The 18,602-nt window shown below is 39.1% G+C and overlaps 1 protein-coding gene across 1 annotated transcript in view; it reads right to left on the bottom strand.

The window, feature by feature from the left end:
* Positions 1–18,602, bottom strand: part of LOC126356663 (uncharacterized protein KIAA0825 homolog) — a 217,822-nt gene that overhangs the window by 30,354 nt on the left and 168,866 nt on the right. Inside the window, exons 9-10 of the mRNA XM_050007389.1 lie at positions 8,466–8,564; positions 6,968–7,260 (exon numbers count right to left, since the gene is read on the bottom strand). Coding sequence (XP_049863346.1) covers positions 6,968–7,260; positions 8,466–8,564 — 392 coding nt within the window. The remainder of the gene's footprint in view (positions 1–6,967; positions 7,261–8,465; positions 8,565–18,602) is intronic.

Raw genomic sequence — 18,602 nt, 5'->3', positions numbered from 1 at the left:
TCAAGTGCATGGGACTAATACCAAACAGGACGAACAGAGGATATTGAACATATACAAAAAAAGGCAGTATCAATGGTCACAGATTTGTTTGCCCCATGGGAGAGCATCACAGAAATGATGAAGAACTTGAACTGGCAAGCATTCAAGGATAGATGTCATGTATTTCACTAAGCCTATTTACAAAGTTTCAGGAACCAATATTAAGGGGGGACTCTAGGAATAAACTACAACAACCTATGTATTACTCCTACAGGAACCACAGAGACAAAGTTTGACTGATTACAGAACACACATAGGCATCTTCCTGCACTTCATCTGTGAGCAGAATGGGAGGAAGTTCTAATGTGGTACGGAGGGAAGCACCCCGTCATGTACTTCACATTGGCTTGCAGAGTATAGATGTAGATGCAGATGCTCTTTTAATTGAGTCATATTCACTGGTTTTACCAACTGATCATGACATCCACCTGCCACTAATTTTCTCCTCCAATTTCATAGTTACCCTATTTGATTCCAAGTCTTCCACACAATTCAACCAGTGATGAATTATCAGCAGTAAACACTTCACCAGGACACTGCTACTATTTATTCATGAAAAGAATTATTAAATGGATAATTTTTTTAATTATTATGTTAAAAAATGCAGAAATATACATTGCATTAACAAAAGTCATATGAATGATCATATCTCCATACAGATGATGTTGTTGGCGATGTTAATGTTAAAAAAGAAGTTTCTATGACATACAGCATTTATTTCATGAAAATTGCACATTTATTGACAATTTGGTACTGGCATTTCTTCTACTCTGTAAATGATGTTCTAATTTGCAGAAACCATCATTTAATGGTTCTTGGCAAATGTCTCAAAAACATCATTTCCTGAATTGTACAGAAGTATCTAAGTTGTATGAAGGTCTCCTTTAGTTAGAATATCAATGATTTTGTGCTTTCATGTGCTATCCTTCATCTAGAGTTTCTTTAAGTATGCTCTGGTAGCAAAGCAATTACTTGTTGTTCTGTTTGTCATTATATGATCTTGTGGAATGAAATTCCTGCGAACCTTGCAGAACTAGCAGGAGAGCTTCTGTAAAGTTTGAAAGGTAGGAGATGAGGTACTAGTAGAAGTACAGCTGCTTGGGTAGCTCAGTTGGTAGAGCACTTGCCCGCGAAAGGCAAAGGTCCCGATTTTGAGTCTTGGTCCAGCACACAGTTTTAATCTGCCAGGAAGTTTCATATCAGCGCACACTCCACTTCAGAGTGAAAAATCTCATTCTGGAAACATCTCCTAGGCTGTGGCTAAGCCATGTCTCCACAATATCCTTTCGTTCAGGAGTGCTAGTTCTGAAAGGTTCGCAGGAGAGCTTCTATAAAGTTTGGAAGGTAGGAGACGAGTACTGATGGTAGAAGTAAAGCTATGAGGACGGGGCGTGAGTTGTGCTTGGGTAGCTCAGTTGGTAGAGCACTTGCCCGCGAAAGGCAAAGGTCCTGAGTTCGAGTCTCGGTCCAGCACACAGTTTTAATCTGCCAGGAAGTTTCATATCAGTGCACACTCCGCTGCAGAGTAAAAATCTTATTCAGGTTTATTCTTATTAAGCGTCAGCATAGCAGCTAGTTATTAAAAGTTGCTTAGTCATAAGAATCGTTTTAACATGTAGAAATCTGAGAGCTCTCTCTATATGTCTGTGAATTATGGATTGTGATCTATTAGTCTCATAAAATACACAATCTGCATCTACATCTATACTCTGAAAACCACCATGAAGTGCATGGCAGAGGGTGTGTCTCACTGTGCTAGTTATTAGGGTTTCTTCCTGTTTCATTCTCGTATGGAGTGTGGGAAGAATGATTGTTTGAATGCCTCTGTGTGGGCAGTAATTATTCTAATCTTATCCTTGCAATCCCCATTTGATTGATACATAGGGGGCTGTAGTATATTCCTAGAGCCATCATTTAAAGCCGGTGCTTGAAACTCTGTTAACAGACTTTCTCAGGATAGCTTACGTCTATTTTCAAGAGTCTTCCAGTTCAGTTCCTTCCATATCACTGTGACACTCTCTTATTAATGAAACAAACTGGTGACCATTCATGTTGCCCTTCTCTGTATACGTTCAGTATCCCCTGTTAGTCCTATTTGGTATGGGCCCCACACTGTTGAGCTATATTCTAGAACTGAATGCAAGAGTGATTTGTAAGCAATCTTGCATAGACTGATTGCACTTCCCTAGTATTCTACCAATAAACTGCAGTCTGCCACCTGCTTTACCCACGACTAAGCCTATGTGATCATTCCATTTCATATCCCTACAAACTGTTACACCCAGGTATCTGTACAAGTTGCCTGATTCCAGTAGTGACTCATTAATATTATAGTCACAGGATACTATATTACTTCATTTTTTAAAGTGCACAATTTTACATTTCCAAATATTTAAAGCAAGTAGACAATCCTTGCACCACTTTGAAATCTTATCAAGATCTAACTGAATATTTGTGCAGCTTCATTCAGACAGTACTTCTTAATTCCTAACTGCATCATCTACAAAAAGTGTGATGTTACTGTTAACACAGACTGCAATGTTAGTGATATAGAACATGAACAGTAAGGGTCCCAACACACTTCCCTGGGGCACACCTGAAGTTACTTCTACATCTGACCATCACTCTCCATCCACAATAACATGCTGTGTCCTCCCTACCAAAAGATCCTCAATCTTGTCACAAATGTCACTTGATCCCTCATAAAATAATTCTTTTGATAATAACATAGGAGTGGCACCGAGTCAAATGCTGTTTGGAAATGAAGAAATATCACCTCCATCTGACAGCCTTGATCGAAAGATTTCAGTATGTCATGTGAAAAAAATGTGAATTGTGTGTGATGTGATCGATGTTTTCAGAATCCATGCTGGTTGGCATTGGAGAGATCATTTTGATGAAGATATCTCATTATGTCAGAGCTCACAATATGTTCTGAGATTCTGCAACAAATTGACGTCAATGATACTGGATGATGGTTCTGTGTGTCACTTCTAGCACCCTTCTTGTGCTTTCTTCCAACTACTGGGCACCGTTTTTTGTTCCAGGGATTTACAATAGATTAAAGTTAGAAGAGGGGCTAACTTAGTCTCAAATTCGGTATAGAATCTGATAGAGATTCAATTGGGCCCTGGAGGATTGTTCTAAATCATTTGATTCAGATACAGGAGAAATGTCAAAATATTATAGGATGATTTCACCAAAACAGATGACTCATGCTAATACCAATATTTTAATAATCATACAGTTCTGTTATAAGAAAAAAGTCCACTATTATGTTACACCTAGCTCAAATTAACAGTTCTTCCATAATTTTTTTTAATTGATAGTAACATTTGTCCCACAAAACCTTCTGTAGACTTAGTTTTAGATTTTATGGCTTTAAGTATGTTGTTGCCTATTAACTTATTCCATATTTTTACTCACGTATACAATGGAGGCTGCGCATATAATTTCAGTTGGTGTGTGGAAATCATAAAATTCTCTTTGTTTCTTATCTTACAGTTCTGGCTAGAATGATTCTCCTTAAACAATTTTTGTTCACTGTGTAAGAAGATTATAGTTTCATAAATGTATAGAGAGTGAACAGTTAGGATTTAGTTTCCAAGATACTGGATTCTGATTTGTTTCCGTTTGCTGTACAGTACATATGATCTGACAACTTTCTCCTGGAGCTTCAGTATCTGAAGCACCTATAGTACTTGAACTTTCCTAGAAAATTGTACCATATCTAATAACAAATGCAAGTTAACTATGATATGCTATATTTTGTGTACTCATGTCAGTAGCATTTGCTGATATCTGCATCGCAAATGTGAAACTGTTTAATTTATTTGATAGGAAGTCAACATGTGTATTCCAGCTTAAGTTTTTGCCCACATTTAATCCGAGGAATCTGACCGTATCAACTTCTTCCATAAGTTGACTGTATGCAATATTTTAAGCTCTACAAATTTTGATTTTGAAATGTAGCAATTGGGTTTTCTCAATGTTCTGTTTCAGCCCATTAAAGTGGAACCAGTTTTCTAGGATACTGAGTGTGCTCACAATAGAGCTCAGAATTTTTTCTGCACTATCAGATTTAATTAAATGTAAGTATCATCTGCAAACAGAATTGATGAGGAATTTTTATTTACATGTAAGTCAGTGCAGTAATTAATCTGCACATAGCTCTAAGGTTATTCTTGTAAATTTAAGTGAGCAGATAACAGAGTCACAGTACCTAGTGTGTGCTGATAAAATTTTATGGGCCAAAGGGAAATGTCATTGCATGCATTCTACAAATATCTACAGAACATAACAGCCTGGTTGGGTAACTCAGTATCTGGTAGCAGAGTGGAAGACACTCAGTGTAGGTGGATGGATAAGGTAATAAGAGAGGAGAACTAAAAGCCACACACAATGGGTACATCTCCAGCAGCTAAAGGGTTAAGAATCCTGGACAGTATAGTGCTTCTGAACAGACTGCCAACCAAATACACTTCATGACAAGTAAAGTGAATCACTTGGAAGAGGAGGAGGGCATTATTCAGTTGGGAATGGCATCATAAAGCCAGTGTCTCCTCTCCCCAGGCAAGGGAGCCCACAACTCTTGTAACTGGACCTTAATATCTAGAATAATGACACTGTGATGAAGTTGATGTTCAAGCTGATTTTATCTGGGTCATGTCTGGGGATCTTGCTGGCTATAGGTGTACCTCAACATCAAGCAGACAGTTCATAGAGACATGTGCAAAGTGTGGATGAGCATTGTCTTCTTGAAAAGTTGCACAACAATTGTCTCACATGTGAGGTAACACATGTAGATGCAGGACGTTCTTGATTTACATTGGGCCAGCAGATTTCCCTCAGTCACTACCAGCCATGACCTGGAGTCTTACCCAATGGCTCCCCACGGTCATCCAGCCTAGTGCAGAACCAACATTCATCACTGAACACAAAGCAATGCCAGTCACCAGAAGTTCACACTTCCTGGTTGCAGCAGCCCCCACAACAAACACAGCCATTTGTGTTGTGGTATTAATGGCAGCCTATGCAGGGGATGGTAATTCCCTAGTCCACCTGCTGCTAGCCTCTAATCAATGGTGTGGGATGACAGAATGTTGCAGTGAGTTCATAAATTGTTCCCAGATGGCAGGTGCAGATGTGAAGGTGTTATAATATGCTTGCTGCATGACAAGGTGATCCTTCTTTGTGACAGTCAGACATTATCGAACAGAGCCTTGATGATAAATATGCCTGCCCTCACGTACCCATGCTGTGAAACATCAGGCCACAACCACATCCAAATGCCAGACAAATCTGGAAATTGTATGAATCAACCTGCCAGACAAATCAAGACCCACAATGAAGCCCCTTCAAAACTCTGTCAGCTGCTGGTAATGCTGTCTTACATAAATACATAGTATCTCTGTGTTCTTCAAAGTGATCATTCAACATTCGAAATTGTTTACCAAGCCTGGTAACAAAACTATTCATTGACACAATAATGCAGTCTGATGGCTGTTCAGTCTGTCACAGAAAATTGTAACTCTAATCATTTTGAAATCTGTTGTCTGGGTATACATGTACAAAGTTACATTGACATTAGACCGTGTTTTGTGGGTACCTCACTTTTTTGTCAGACATTGTAAGGTAAAACACATGACATGCCTCCATTGGTTACCTTTAATACTAAACTTGACTCTGAGTAAATGCTGCCTTAGTGTTTACTGTACAATGTTATGCTTAATGAAGCATCACAGAAGATGGGTGTTGAAAATGTAAGTGCCATCAGATATATAAGACAATCATTCAAACTGATAGGTAGTTGTATGGAAAACAAACACTTTTTATGACTGTACACAAAAGGAGACCACTAGGCACAACTTTTGATGGCATACGAGTTAACAAACTGAAACTCATGCAGTCAGGGAAATAAATTTGAGTTTACCGAATGCATGGGAGTGACTGACTAGACAACCATGTTTAAAGTGACAGCCACACAGTGAGAATTCTAACACCCAATGGCACAAAATTCCCTGTCATACTGTCTGTCACATGGCACCTGTTGAACCCAGTCATTATATTTGATGATTAGGCTCTGTTCCCAGTATTTCACTAATTCAAATAGGCTCAGAAGGTGTGTTCACTGTTCCCAGCCAATGTAACACAAGATACTCTCCATCATACCACCATTGTCAAGTCATAATTCTTGCTTTAAGAGACTGAAAATCACTACTATCCAGCTGTAATGCCAACAAAATAAGGTCTTGCAGAAACTGTAATTTCATCTTGTAATTTGTAGCACATGTCATAATTATGATTCTCATCACTGTAGTAGTGAAATGTTGATTTCAGAACTTAGAATTGACAGCTAAAAGTCCTTTCTCTCTTTATAGTTTCTTTCTGTTTGATTCACGGTTGGAACATGGGAAGAATGATTGCTTATAATACCTTGTGTAAGCAGTTCTTTGTCTAATTTTATCTTTGCAGTCTCTATGGATGTGGGCTAAGGATTATGTAAAGATACTACCTTGAAAGCAGGTTATAGGAGAGTGTAATTATGTTTTGATGTGATAATAGGCCAGTAAAATTTTTACATGGTTTCTGGATTGCTATTTTCTGCCAGTTAAAGCAAACCTGTGAGATTTAGCATTACATTACTTAGTATGCACTCATGGTGATAGGATCAATAGTCTATTTACTTAACACTTGGGCCACATATATGAAACAGCAAAGGTAGGACAGCCTCACACAAAGCAGTACATTTATCAGTGAAACCAAAGGGGATCCAAGATCAACAGAGCAACTCAAAAATAAACTTTAATTTCTAAAATTTTGTTATTTGTTTCCCAGTAGGAATTTGGGACAAAGAGGTAAGAAAAGTATGCATGGATATTAAAAATGAGCATTATTTTTCTCTTAGCTTCAGGTCAAAGTAACGTACTCATTTATCTTCATGACAAGTGCTTGTATCTTCTCTGTTTGTTTGGTGTTTTGTCCTAGGTCACAGAGTGCCTCTGAGAGTGCCATGCTCGATCCAGAATGTTGTTGCAGCTGTGAGTACAAGGCAGACAGAATGAGCTGCAGTGCCACAGAACCAGCCATTGGCTGCACATCTGCAGGTACCATCTCCTCAATAAGGGCTGCAGCACACAGTAGATGTGGGGGTACACACTCCACAATTTGTCCCACACAGTCCAGTGCCAGTATCATAGCCTGGTCTGTGCTGGCACCATCCTAAAAAAAGTAAAAACTTTAACATAAGTTGGGCAAGAATTCATGAAAGACAATAGCTGAGATTTTAATACATGCCTTATATCTATCTGGATATTTATCTATCTGAAACAGAACAAAATCATTCTTTACCCTTACTGACTCCTTTATTGTAGTTAAAAATGCTAGGTTATTGGCAAAGGGTATACAATCAGCTTACCCCTCTTTCAGTTTGGGACCTAGTCTGGACTGTTCTTCATTTCCCTCTTTTTGGCTCAGTGTCTTCCTCCATTCCAAATGACATTATCCACAACACAGTTAAAAAGAAGCAGCGAGAGTCCTTTACCTTGTCTGATGACAGTTTTGATTTCAAAGGAGTCTGTGATCTCACCAATGAATTTCACTTTTAACAATGAGTCACTCAGAATCTGTTTATCAGAATTCTGGATGAAATGCCCTTGTAATTATTGGCATCCGTTTTGTCTCCCTTTTGATGGAATGGGTGGATTAGTGCCAATGATCATTCAGAGGGTATCCTACTATCTCTCCCTGTCCCCTGAAAGAGTTCACTTAGTTTGTTCAGAGTATCTTTAGTTACCAGTTTCAAGAACCTCGTCACTATTAAGTCCTCTCCAAATGCTTATTACTTCAGATTTTAAATATTTTTGGAAAATCATGATTTGTGATAAATCATATGTACGTCAATATTAAAACTACTAGTTCCTGTCAAAAAGCAAATGATATTTATGCTTTAGACATTTATTGGAGTGCATATGACCAGGTGCAATATGTTAACAGAATGAAGCACAAGGCATTGTGCTTTAGCCTTTAATGTGTTTTCCAATGTGTAAATCATGTACTTCCCTGCACTCAATAATTTTAGTGAAGTTGATGAATAACATACAGCTAGACTGATCATAACTGGATAGATGTCCTACAATTAATGCATTTTTATGCATTGAGATGGTCTGCCATTTCACTAAAACTGCTACTTTTAATAAAGAAAACAAGAAGCTTAATTTCTCTTTGTTGTAAAAAGTATTGACACACACACAAACAAAGCAGCTACTGTGCCAAATCAAGATTTTTCACAAACTTTAACATTTCATAACACAACATGCAATTTAAACAAGATATTTTTATTGAGATATAATTAAACAGAAGGTGAATAATTTAGACAATTTTCATGCATGGATTATTTAGTAAATCAAAAAGAAGTGACAAATAACCTTCACAGCACAGATGAGAGTTTGTGTGATAGGAAAAACTAATGACTCTAATGGTCTCAGAAGTGCTTGCACCCATGGTGGCCTATTCTGATTCCATATCTGGAAAACAGAAAACAAGGAGCTTAATTTCTCTTTGTTGTAAAAAGTATTGACACACAAACACACATACAAACAAATTGAAAACTGTACACAAATAAAAGATAACAAATAAATTTCCTTGAAATTGATTTATTCCCTGTATTCAGTATCTAGTAATTTTACCTGAATAGCACAATTACAAATTAAAAATAATAACATGAATCATCGCAGATAAATGTATCCAATATAGTAGTACTAGTTTTACAAGCTACATTAATACATTCGTAAATTTCATTAAGCTACTAAAAAGAGTTTTAATAATTTTTGCAAACATATCTGGATAAATTATTTGTAATGATGTTAGCACTGATTCCTATCATACAGAACTGATGATGCTTACAGTTGTTGTTATCTCAGTTTGAATTACTACAATACAACTTCCTGAAAGTAGCATGCACAGTGCCTGTTTACAAAAAAGGCAGTCCACATGAAGTGTCAAGCTACAGGCCCATATCTATAATACCAGTACTAGCGAAGGTGATGGAATCGATAATGAAAGAACAACTATTAAGTTACTTTGAAGGAAATAGTCTCTTTTATTATGCACAACATGGCTTTTGGAAGGTCAGGACAACAACAACAGCTGTACTTGACTTAGTTACAAACATAAGTCAGGGTTTTGAAAACAAAGAGTCTATAGCAATAGTACTCTGTGACCTTAGTACGGCATTTGACTGCATCCAGCATAAGGCCTTGCTCAGAAAGCTAAAAACATATAATATAGGGGGATCTGTCCTGCAAATTTCTTGAATCCTACGTGAGAAACAGGTGACAGAGCATGGTGTGCCACAGGGATCAATAATAGGGCCCCTGTTGTTCCTTATCTTTGTAAATGACATAGGCTCCAATGGGCACACCTTGCAGTTTGCAGATGATACAACCTTGTTCTCAAAAGGAGAGAATGTTGAACAGGCAGTCCAACAAGCAGAAGTCTTGTTCAATCAAGCTAAGGCCTCGTTTACCATAAAAAAAAAAAAAAAAAAAAAAAAAAAAAAAAAAAAAAAAAAAAAAAAAAAAAAAACCACCACTTCAAGAGGATGATATGCAGCCTCAGCATTTCTGGAGCACTGGGTAAGGAAGCAGATATTAAACTTCTGGGCTTTCTCATTGATACCAAATTAACCTGGAAACAGCACACCAAACATGTATATTCCAAACTTTCATGCGTCCTCTACCTCTTGAGGAAACTGAAAAGTATAGTACCGGAACAGTACCTTCTAACTGTGTACTATGCAATGTTCCACAGCCACATCAGTTTTGGGTTGTTGTTTTGGGGCCATTCTGCAGGCTGCAAGAATGTGCTTTTATTGCAAAAGAAAGCAATGAGGATCACTGCTTCAAGCAAAAAAAAACAGACAAGTGTAAACCAGTTTTCACCACGTTAGGAGTTCTGACTGTTTACTGCCAGTATACATTGAACTGCATCTCCCACATAAAGAGAAACTGTGGTATAGTCAATGCCCACACTGTGCCATCTGCAGCTGCGTGGCCACGGTCTTTACATCATACAGCCAATGGCCAGCACGTCCCGCTTATGTGCAGCTCTGCACAGCTGTACAATGCAGGTGCGGACCTCACACACTGAGTGCTTCCACACTGTCATGGAAACCTTGGCCAGCATCCTCCAAAGAGACAGTTATGTGAGGCCGCGCCACCAATCATAGCAGTACACAACAAGCGGACGTGGTTACGGCGGGCATATTCTTCTGCCACTCGCCATATGTAGCCGTATAGGTCACCACACCTGGCAGTCTCGTGTTGGGCTACCTACTTGCTACGTCAACGTCACAACCAGGAACGATGCTACACTGTACTACGACTGTTTACCCTACCGGACTTGGACTCTGCAACCCAGTCGCTGCTCTTGATCAAGCACCAAGTTGTGTTAGTATTGTGGAACTGTTGGCAATAAACACAATTTGGAACTCACGCCAATTGTTATTTGTTGTTTCTCCAATTACAGATACAACAGAAACCATGATACTTACAGAAAGAGAAATAAAGTTCACAAATATAGCACTCGCAACAAAGACAGTATTGACATGCCAAGGTGTCGATTCGCAAAGACACAATACAGCTTCCCAATGGTGGCCCTAAAATTGTTTAATGCTCTACCTGATCACATTCAGTCTTTACTATGGGAGCAGTTTAAAACTACTATTTTGTATAAGCTAAAAGAGCAAACCTTCTACAATATTGAAGAATTCTTCTCTAGTAATAGTATAGTATTTACTTGTGCTGCATCTCAGTTCCATGACTCCAACAGCAACCGATATATTTAATTTCATTATATACTTGTATCTATTTTACAGTTGTGATTTTATTGTAATCTAATTTATAACTTATATGTCTTGCAGTATTAAATTACTATCGTAGTAGAGTTTTATTCATGTATTTTGATAATGTTGTATCTTGATGCTGTCTGTCCAGCTGTGGTTAGTGAATGGCATAGAATTGGTAATAAATGATAATAATAAATAATAATAATAATAATGTTTCCAATGACAAATGAAGGTCATAATACAACAATCAATTCTTATACCCAGGCACCCTCAGTGATTTAGATGTAAATATGATAGTAAATGGCTTATCAGAACATGATGGTCGATTATTGACTAAAAAACATGTCTGTGTATATCAATGAAAATAATCAGTTTTTGAAACTATAATGTAACTGGATGAATAAAAAGATCCACTCATTAAATTGACCGAGAGATCTACATTGGCACCCAGCAGCAGCCACCAAGTAACAGCACCACACAATATCAAAGGTATCGACATGCATGATACCCACTACTAACAAAGCCTACCCTTGCATGACCTGTCACAGGCAGCAAGACATCCGCTACTGCTCTTACCAACCGACCTAACTATTGCAGAGGATTTTTTTTCCTTGGCTCTTGCCTTGGCACTTTTTTTCCTCTGCCCTTCAAGCCGCTACCCTTTGTCTGACTTTTGACCCAATCTATCTCCAAGTGAGCACATATTAATGGTTGACCTTAACCAGACATATGCAAACATCGCAGTACCCACATCCTGCGACACCTCATTTTAGTAAAAACAAACCCTTATGCGGAGATGACAGTAGACCTTTGAGTTGGCCATCATGCCGGTGTGGGTGCGGAGGGGCTCCACCTTTTAAAATAAAAAAGCAGAGGCAGGAGAACACACATAAAAAGCTATTGAAATTCACGAGCTTTTGGAGCCAGTGGATGCCTCTGCTTACAGAAGGATTGAAGGGGAAGAAGAGAAGTGAAGGAAAAGGACTGGTGAGATGGAGGAAATGGGGAGAGTTCAGAAAAGCCACCCAGAACACTTGGTCAATGGAGACTTACTGGATGGAATGGGAGGGAAAGATTGATTATTGGGGATGACATTAGACAAGGTTTGAGAACCCGAGAGCGTAAAGGTGGAAAATAGGAGACAGAGATTACTGACAAAATTTCATTAATAAGAGTGAAAAGCTAAGGGCACTTGTTACAACCAGGAATAACAAAGTGAATATATCACTGTTCTATGGTTTATTGACACAACACTGATACAAAATAATTCTGTTACCAAGCACCAAGTTTAGATGAACACTTTATGAAAAGTATATAAATTGATGATGGTTACACCATTGTGCAGGAAGTGCAAGTTAAATGCTGAATTTTGGCAGAAATCAGAAGTCTGTTGACATACCAAGCTTTGTGAATGTTGAAGTCCAAGGTATAGTATAGCATTTGGATTCTAAGTCCAGAGTGCAGCTAAATCAACATTGAACAGCAGGTGCACTGCAGTATAGCACTTCCTAGTTGTGGAGTAGAACATAGCATGATGAGAACTGCCTTGTAGGCGTATGTAATGGCGTTAAATAAGGCTCCATAGTTAAAGGAGCTGGTAGCTGGGGTCGCTGTATTTTCTGAGTGTTATGGATGGCCAGTCACTGTGTTTTGAAACATGCCCAAGTGAAGACTGCCTCCGATGTTAACAGTGGGCCACACATGGAGAAGTGTGGCCAACGATAGGTTTCTTGGCCTTGCATAATGGAATGCATAACAGCTTGGTGCGGAGCTTTAATAGTGGTGGATACTATACCCCTTCCACCTTGGGGAAACAGGGAAAAATCTACTGCAAATGACCACCACATGCATGGCATCTTCCTGCGAGTCCTCAGCAGCGTTAGTGACTCGGGCCACAGGATCATATGAAAGAAAACACCCAGGATGAGAGCTAAGGTTGTATGGTGTTGACCTTGGCGGCAGAGCAATTGGAGCAGGAGGAGCCAGCAGCATGTCTTCATCTCCATCCAGAAATACTCAAGGTTGGTGATCGGGTGACATCTCATAGTCTGGGAAGGGCAGCCTCTGGGGCTGGACAAAGTCTGGGGTGATTTTCTCTTGTTAGGGTATAGTGTTGATAAGCTGGCTGTGGGAAAAAGGCATGTATATCCCTTGTGTTACACTGGCTTGGTGGCTTGGGGTAGGATGGAAACTAGGTGGCTGGTAATGGTGGTGCAGAGAGGAGGACGGAAAAAACTGTTGGGAAACTAGGTGGGGACGAAGTTGATTGGCATGTCGCAGAGCCTCCCAGTTCAGAAGCTGTGCATGGAAAACCTTCTGGCCCCATGCTGGATGACTGTTCCTGGAATCCAGGCTGGTTTCTGGCCAAATCCTTTTGCCCACACCTAAGTCGCAGTGTGGAACTTTGAAGGAGGCAGAGGTGGTGCTGGCCATGGAGTCAGTATGAGCAAGCTTGAGAGGGTCCAGGGCTGCTGTCCATGGAGAAATTCTGCTGGACTTTTGTCTCTGATGAGTGTGGACCCGTAAATGGTCAAAAAAAATTTAGTGATGCATCAGTGGATTGATGCTGAAGGTATTCCTTCATCTGAGTTTTTAAAGTGTGAACCATCCTCTCGGCTTCTCCATTAGACTGTGGATGAAAGGGGGCCCTAGAATGTGGGTAATTGTATGCTGGGCCAGAAAGCATGAAACTCCTCACTATGAAATTGTGGGCCATTGTCAGCTACAAGAGCTTCTGGCAGACCTTCAATCACAAGTTTTACTAAGGCTGTGATGGTATTGCTGGGTGACATGGCATTGCAACAGACAATATATGGAAATCTGGAGTAGATGTCAACCACTATCAAGAACATGGTGTGAAACACTGGCCCAGCAATATAAATGTTTACCTGCTCCAAAGGGCGAGCACATGGGGGCCAAGAGGCAAATGAATGTCATGGGGCAGCCTGCTGGCTTTGGCAGAATGGAGATGTTTGGGAGAGTCATTCAGTCTCCTGGTTCATGCCCAGCCAATAAGTGATCCTGCAAGCCAGGAGTTTAATTCAGGATACCCCCAGTGACCTTGGTGCAATAGTTGCAGTACATATTGAAAGAGCAATGTAACTGTATTTCCAAAGAAGTTCTTGCTATTATGTAGCAGAAAGTTGAACATACATATAAGCTTCCACATTTGGGCACAGGAACAGTTTCAGTGATGAAGAAGTCCACATTATGAAGCAGCAGTCCAGAATTTTAGAGAAGCAGCACTCATAATGTGAACAAACATTATGTCAGATATGATAACATTCAAGAGTTCCACAGCATATTGATAAAGCTGTACAGGATTAACTGCAGACTCATTATCTGTGGAGAATGTAGTACTAATTTTCTGTCAGATATCCCTGACTGAATGTAATAATAATAATAATAATAATAATAATAATAATAATAATAATTTTGGATGCAGTACATGGTCTACAGGGTTGGTAACTGCTGGGTAAGTAAGTAAGTAATACTATTACTAATAATAATGTTTTCATGTGGCTTAGTTGGAAGACCCTCAACTGGATACAGCTTCAGTGACTTGCGTGTTCCTAACCTACACCAATAAACCTGCCAGGTAAAGAAGACCTACAATTACTCCTGAAATCTGATAATATTTCACATGCCTGGAGAATCTTCATATCATTGAGAGGTGATGCCTATATTAAACACAAACTGAAAAATTTCCATGGTTTGACTGGGATTCGATTCCACAGCTTCTCTATTTACAGATAAGTGCTTTACCATATAAATTTACTTATTTATTGCAATTTATAAAAATCTGTTACAAATTATTACCCAACAAACACTCCACATGCATAATTTTTTCTTATAAACCATTTGATTGAATGTACTAAAAGTTGTTGATATTCAGGTTTATATTATTGCTCGCATTACAGTCTAGGTCATACTGCACCTGCTAACAGCAATATTTTAATCAATTACTTTTAGTATATTAGGTGGAAAAATAATAGTAAACTGTTTAAATGATGGTGATGGTCACATATTTAATGATAGATTTAAGCCACAAAATACAAATACTGTCTAACAGAATCATTTCAGCTCTGATGAATTTAACTCACTATTTAAAGATCACTCATGACAAGAACAATGGAAAGAGATTTACGGGTAGACACTGACGAAATTAAATGTAAAACTTTTCCCAATACATCAATATGGCATCTAGTGTCTTGTTTCTCCAAACACAAATGAGGGTAAAGTTGAACACAAGCACAGATAAGGGCTGGACAATTTTATGGTCATATTATAAGGGTATTCTGAAAAGAAATGCCTCTGAATTATTTATGTGAAAATCCTTAAAGCTTTCTAAATAAAACATACATTATTATGGAACTATGTTGGTGCATGATAAATAGTGTGCTCTAATAGAGTTACAAATCTGATGAGATCATCCACACATGGAGCACCCTCTCTTTCAGCATGACAATGCCAGACCACATACGAGTGCTGCAATATCTGCAAGAATCCAATGCCCTGGGTTCATTTCATTGATCATCCTCCATGTTGTTGTTGTTGTTGTTGTTGTCTTCAGTCCTGAGACTGGTTTGATGCAGCTCTCCATGCTACTCTATCCTGTGCAAGCTTCTTCATCTCCCAGTACCTACTGCAACCTACATCCTTCTGAATCTGCATAGTGTATTCATCTCTTGGTCTCCCTCTACGATTTTTACCCTCCACGCTGCCCTCCAATGCTAAATTTGTGATCCCTTGATGCCTCAAAACATGCCCTACTAACCGATCCCTTCTTCTAATCAAGTTGTGCCACAACTTCTCTTCTCCCCAATCCTATTCAATACCTCCTCATTAGTTACGTGATCTATCCACCTTATCTTCAGCATTCTTCTGTAGCACCACATTTCGAAAGCTTCTATTCTCTTCTTGTCCAAACAAGTTATCGTCCATGTTTCACTTCCATACATGGCTACACTCCAAACAAATACTTTCAGAAACAACTTCCTGATACATAAATCTATATTCGATGTTAACAAATTTCTCTTCTTCAGAAACGCTTTCCTGCCCATTGCCAGTCTACATTTTACATCCTCTCTACTTCGACCATCATCAGTTATTTTACTTCCTAAATAGCAAATCACCTTTACTACTTTAAGTGTCTCATTTCCTAATCTAATTCCCTCAGCATCACCCAATTTAATTTGACTAAATTCCATTATCCTCGTTTTGCTTTTGTTAATGTTCATCTTTCAAGACACTGTCCATTCCGTTCAACTGCTCTTCCAAGTCCTTTGCCGACTCTGACAGAATTACAATGTCATCGGCGAACCTCAAAGTTTTTACTTCTTCTCCATGAATTTTAATACCTACTCCAAATTTTTCTTTTGTTTCCTTTACTGCTTGCTCAATATACAGATTGAATAACATCGGGGAGAGGCTACAACCCTGTCTCACTCCTTTCCCAACCACTGCTTCCCTTTCATGCCCCTCAACTCTAATAACTGCCATCTGGTTTCTGTACAAATTGTAAATAGCCTTTCGCTCCCTGTATTTTACCCCTGCCACTTTCAGAATTTGAAAGAGAGTATTCCAGTCAACATTGTCAAAAGCTTTCTCTACGTCTACGAATGCTAGAAACGTAGGTTTGCCTTTTCTTAATCTTTCTTCTAAGATAAGTCGTAAGGTCAGTATTGCCTCACATGTTCCAACATTTCTACGGAATCCAAACTGATCCTCCACCAGGTTTGCATCTACCAGTTTTTCCATTTGTCTGTAAAGAATTCGCGTTAGTATTTTGCAGCTGTGACTTATTAAACCGATAGTTCGGTAATTTTCACATCTGTCAGCACCTGCTTTCTTTGGGATTGGAATTATTATATTCTTCTTGAAGTCTGAGGGTATTTGGCCTGTCTCATACATCTTGCTTACCAGCTGGTAGAGTTTTGTCATGACTGGCTCTCCCAAGGCCATCAGTAGTTCTAATGGAATGTTGTCTACTCTGGACGCCTTGTTTCAACTCAGGTTTTTCAGTGTTCTGACAAACTCTTCACGCAGTATCTTATCTCTCATTTCTTCTTCATCTACATCCTCTTCCATTTCCATAATATCGTCCTCAAGTACATCGCCCTTGTATAAACCTTCTATATACTCCTTCCACCTTTCTGCCTTCCCTTCTTTGCTTAGAACTGGGTTGCCATCTGAGCTCTTGATATTCATACACGTGGTTCTCTTCTCTCCAAAGGTCTCTTTAATTTTCCTGTAGGCAGTATCTATCTTACCCCTAGTGAGATAAGCTTCTACATCCTTACATTTGTCCTCTAGCCATCTCTGCTTAGCCATTTTTCACTTCCTGTCCATCTCATTTTTGAGACGTTTGTATTCCTTTTTGCCTGCTTCATTTACTGCATTTTTATATTTTCTCCTTTCATCAATTAAATTCAATATTTCTTCTGTTACCCAAGGATTTCTAGCAGCCCTCGTCTTTTTACCTACTTTATCCTCTGCTGCCTTCACTACTTCATCCCTCAGAGCTACCCATTCTTCTTCTACTGTATTTCTTTCCCCTATTCCTGTCAATTGTTCCCTTATGCTCTCCCTGAAACTCTGTACAACCTCTGGTTCTTTCAGTTTGTCCAGGTCCCATCTCCTTAATTTCCCACATTTTTGCAGTTTCTTCAGTTTTAATCTACAGGTCATAACCAATAGATTGTGGTCAGAGTCCACATCTGCCCCTGGAAATGTCTTACAATTTAAAACCTGGTTTCTAAATCTCTGTCTTACCATTATATAATCTATCTGATACCTTTTAGTATCTCCAGGGTTCTTCCACGTATACAACCTTCTTTCATGATTCTTAAACCAAGTGTTACCTATGACTAAGTTGTGCTCTGTACAAAATTCTACTAGGCGGCTTCCTCTTTCATTTCTTAGCCCCAATCCATATTCACCTACTATGTTTCCTTCTCTCCCTTTTCCTACACTCGAATTCCAGTCACCCATGACTATTAAATTTTCGTCTCCCTTCACTACCTGAATAATTTCTTTTATCTCATCATACATTTCATCAATTTCTTCATCATCTGCAGAGCTAGTTGGCATATAAACTTGTACTACTGTAGTAGGCATGGGCTTTGTGTCTATCTTAGCCACAATAATGCGTTCACTATGCTGTTTGTAGTAGTTTACCCGCACTCCTAATTTTTTATTCATTATTAAACCTACCCCTGCATTACCCCTATTTGATTTTGTATTTATAACCCTGTATTCACCTGACCAGAAGTCTTGTTCCTCCTGCCACCGAACTTCACTAATTCCCACAATATCTAACTTTAACCTATCCATTTCCCTTTTTAAATTTTCTAACCTACCTGCCCGATTAAGGGATCTGACATTCCATGCTCCGATCCGTAGAACACCAGTTTTCTTTCTCCTGATAACGATGTCCTCCTGAGTAGTCCCCGCCCGGAGATCCGAATGGGGGACTATTTTACCTCCGGAATATTTTACCCATGAGGACGCCATCATCATTTAATCATACAGTAAAGCTGCATGTCCTCGGGAAAAATTACGGCTGTAGTTTCCCCTTGCTTTCAGCCGTTCGCAGTAACAGCACAGCAAAGCCGTTTTGGTTAATGTTGCAAGGCCAGATCAGTCAATCATCCAGACTGTTGCCCCTGCAACTACTGAAAAGGCTGCTGCCCCTCTTCAGGAACCACATGTTTGT

This window comes from Schistocerca gregaria, chromosome 1 (assembly GCF_023897955.1).
Source record: "Schistocerca gregaria isolate iqSchGreg1 chromosome 1, iqSchGreg1.2, whole genome shotgun sequence".
Taxonomy (NCBI): domain Eukaryota; kingdom Metazoa; phylum Arthropoda; class Insecta; order Orthoptera; family Acrididae; genus Schistocerca; species Schistocerca gregaria.
This window is presented reverse-complemented; position numbering and strand designations above follow the sequence as displayed.